Below are 3,273 nucleotides of genomic sequence, written 5' to 3' on the forward strand. Positions count from 1 at the left end.
ATGTAAAACAAAAAAATCCATGTAAAAATTACCCATATTATATCAAATTATATCTGGAATATACAAGCTACATAGTTAAAGTCCACTGAAGGGTGCAATGTTAGTTTCATTCCACTTCATAAAAGTTGTTCGTTGCAGGAACAGAGGGTCTCAATCTTGTTGCCCTATTAGTATTTATTATCTGGCAATGGTGCTTTTGTATTTGACAAAGTCTAACCTGAAATCAACATGCTACATCCAACATCTTAAACTTCACACCATTATTCCTGCTACATAAAAAGCATACTTTTTCTTGTAGTAAATGTTGCAAGATCATGTGTAATTGATGGAACATAAAGTAAATCCATAGGATGGCCAGTTATGTGTATGATCACTTGATTTTAACAGATCATGTTTCAAAGTAAAATTCTAAACTACTATTGTTAGTTAAGCAAGTATTAGGACTAGATTTAAGCATCTGGGCACTTTAGGCTATGTGGGGGAAATTTTTTTAGGGAGATAAATTCAATTGATTCACCTTTCTTTTTTTTCTGCAGCATTCTCCATTTTTATCTTAGTTTAGTGATTGAAACTAGTTCTAATGTGTACTCCGCATCAACTATGGTTACTTACTGAACAATGTTATAGGAATGCAAACACAACATCCAGCTAAAAATCAGCTTAAGCCCACTGACAATTTAAAAAATAGTCCATGTCTTCTTCATATAAATCATTACAAACCAAAACTGATGAGCCTTCAGTTTTGAAAGACTGGATAACATACTTATTGCAGTCTATATGCCTCTGTATGCACCAATTCTATTTCAGTCTTACTTGCCCAAACTAATTGTCACTCTGTATTTGTAGAGTTCATTGCTTTGGCACAGATGATTGATGGCATTGCACAAGTTAACACAGATGAGGGGGATAAGGAAATGAAAGAAGAAGAAAACCGTGTCACAGAGTTTCTCCTTTCACTTGCTCATTGTTGTTGAGTCCCGGAGAGGGTTTACTTTTCATGCCCTCAGTACCCCCCCGTGATGTCTCCTGGAAGAAGAGGTGTGGCATCCATACAGACATGATGATTCGTTTGTACTCTCTTCGAAAGTTCTGGTTCAGCAGGCCATAGATGACGGCATTAAGGCAACTGTTGAAGTAAGCCATGAAGTAGCTGACAACAAAGAGCCACTCTGGGATGCGAGGTGCCACAGCTTCAGGATTAATAGCAACAGCAAGACCGATAAAGTTGAGTGGTGCCCAACAAATTGCAAACAGCACAAACACTACAAACATGGTGATAAAATTCCTCAGGTCACTAGGCTTAATGCGAGGACGAACCTCTGACTTCACCTTCCGCCTCACCTGGATGACTAGGATCCAGATACGAAGGTAGCAGAAGGTCACCACAGTGATCGGTATAAAGAAATGAATGACCACCACTGTGATGGTGTATGATGTGCTGACTGTCTGTGCAAATGTGCATGAGTAGATGCGTGGGTCATACTGCAGTGAGCCAACAAAGAAATTGGGTACAATGGCGACAACTGTCAGCAACCAAATGAGTGCCACCAGCAGCAGTGTGTTGCGGTAGCTGTAGAGCTTGTCATAGCTGAAGCTATGGCAGATGTAACAGTAACGGTTGATGGCAATTCCTGTTATGTTGAAGATGGAGCCAATGACGCTCAAGCCCATCAGGAAGCCACTCACCTTAGATAGCCAGAGAAAGAGAAAGAGACATAACAGCTCAGTGTCAATAATTGCACCACAAATAATACGATAACTCATTTACTACCCTAATTAAACACAGACATCCTTTAAGGATAAATAGCAGTTTTTTTTAGTTCATAGTATATTGGACTTACAGTATACCAGAACTGTTGTGCTGTTATAGCTCAACAATGTCCTGCAAAAAGTGACTTGTAACTTCATAACCTACAGTTTTTACCAATACATCCTGTGAAGTATAATTTGATAATTCGATATTTCAGTCTCAAGGTCGCCGGTTCGCGTCCCGGTGGGGACACCGGAATCTTTCTGCGTGGAGTTTGCATGTTCTCCCCGTGCAGCGTGGGTTCTCTCCGGGTTCTCCGGCTTCCTCCCACACAGTCCAAAAACATGCCGAGGTTAATTGGTGATTCCAAATTGTCCGTAGGTGTGAATGTGAGTGTGCTTGGTTGTCTGTCTCTCAGTGTGGCCCTGCGATAGACTTGCGACCTGTCCAGGGTGTCCCCTGCCTTCGCCCTAAGTCGGCTGGGATAGGCTCCAGCCCCCCCGCGACCCTAGTGAGGATTAAGCGGTGTATAGATAATGGATGGATATTTCAGTCTCAACGAGATCTTTACTTTGCTTTGTAGCAAAAGTGAACTTGTAGTTTTGGGCAGCGGTCTCCAACCTTTTTTTCACCACGGACCGGTTTCAAGCAAGAAAATTTTCTACAGACGGGTCATTGCACACAAAGAATTGTTTTGTTTTTTTTCTATTATACATAAAAGTTTTAAGTTATTTATTGCTAAATATGTATTTGCTTTTTATATTTTTAGTTGATTTCAAAAACACGTCACTTTTTAAGACAACACTGTATAACTCATCGTGATGCAGAATCATTAGAAGCCCTGAGTTTGCTTGCCCACAACAAGATGGTCTCATCTAGGTGTGATTGGCAAGAGTGATACTTAAAATGTGTTCCTTTTGTCCAGTCTACTCCGCAATTTTGTTGAGGTTGCTCTCACTTAAGAAATAAAGTGAAATATATATATATATATATTTTTTTTTTTTTTTTAAGGCCATCACCATTTCCAATCTCAAGCAGCTGATCTTCCTGCAACATGTAGAAGGTCGAGTGACCTGGCACGTTCATAAAGTGATCACGGATCCATTCCTTTTTGGTCCGTGGGTCCTTTGTGATTCGAAAGTAATGTTCAAACTCTCTCGAAAACCAAGATAAGTGATTGTGCACCAGCTGCTTGAATGAAGACCCAAGCTTAGTCTCTCCCACAATCCCTAATGTTTGAAATGTCAAATAATAATAATAATAATAATAATTCTTTGTCCACTCACCGTCCCCACAATTTCAGTTTGTTTTTTAATGCAGCCACTTTATCTGACAACTAGAGGACAGTTGTTCTCCCTTGAAGTGACAGATTTAGCTCATTGAACAGACTGATTATCCATCCATCCATCCATCCATCCATCTTCTCCCACTTATCCGGAGTCGGGGCGCGGAGGCTGCAGCCTTAGCAAAGCCGTCCAGACTTCCCGATCCGCACACACCTCCCCCAGCTCTTCCGGGGGGAC

At 40.8% G+C, this 3,273-nt stretch overlaps 1 protein-coding gene across 1 annotated transcript in view; it reads right to left on the minus strand.

The window, feature by feature from the left end:
* Positions 1 to 936: 936 nt before the first annotated feature.
* Positions 937 to 3,273, minus strand: part of mtnr1ba (melatonin receptor type 1Ba) — a 38,600-nt gene continuing 36,263 nt past the window's right edge. Inside the window, exon 5 of the mRNA XM_008278984.1 lies at positions 937 to 1,686. Coding sequence (XP_008277206.1) covers positions 937 to 1,686 — 750 coding nt within the window. The remainder of the gene's footprint in view (positions 1,687 to 3,273) is intronic.

Source organism: Stegastes partitus, unplaced genomic scaffold (genome assembly GCF_000690725.1).
Source record: "Stegastes partitus isolate 25-593 unplaced genomic scaffold, Stegastes_partitus-1.0.2 Scaffold140, whole genome shotgun sequence".
Lineage (NCBI taxonomy): Eukaryota > Metazoa > Chordata > Actinopteri > Pomacentridae > Stegastes > Stegastes partitus.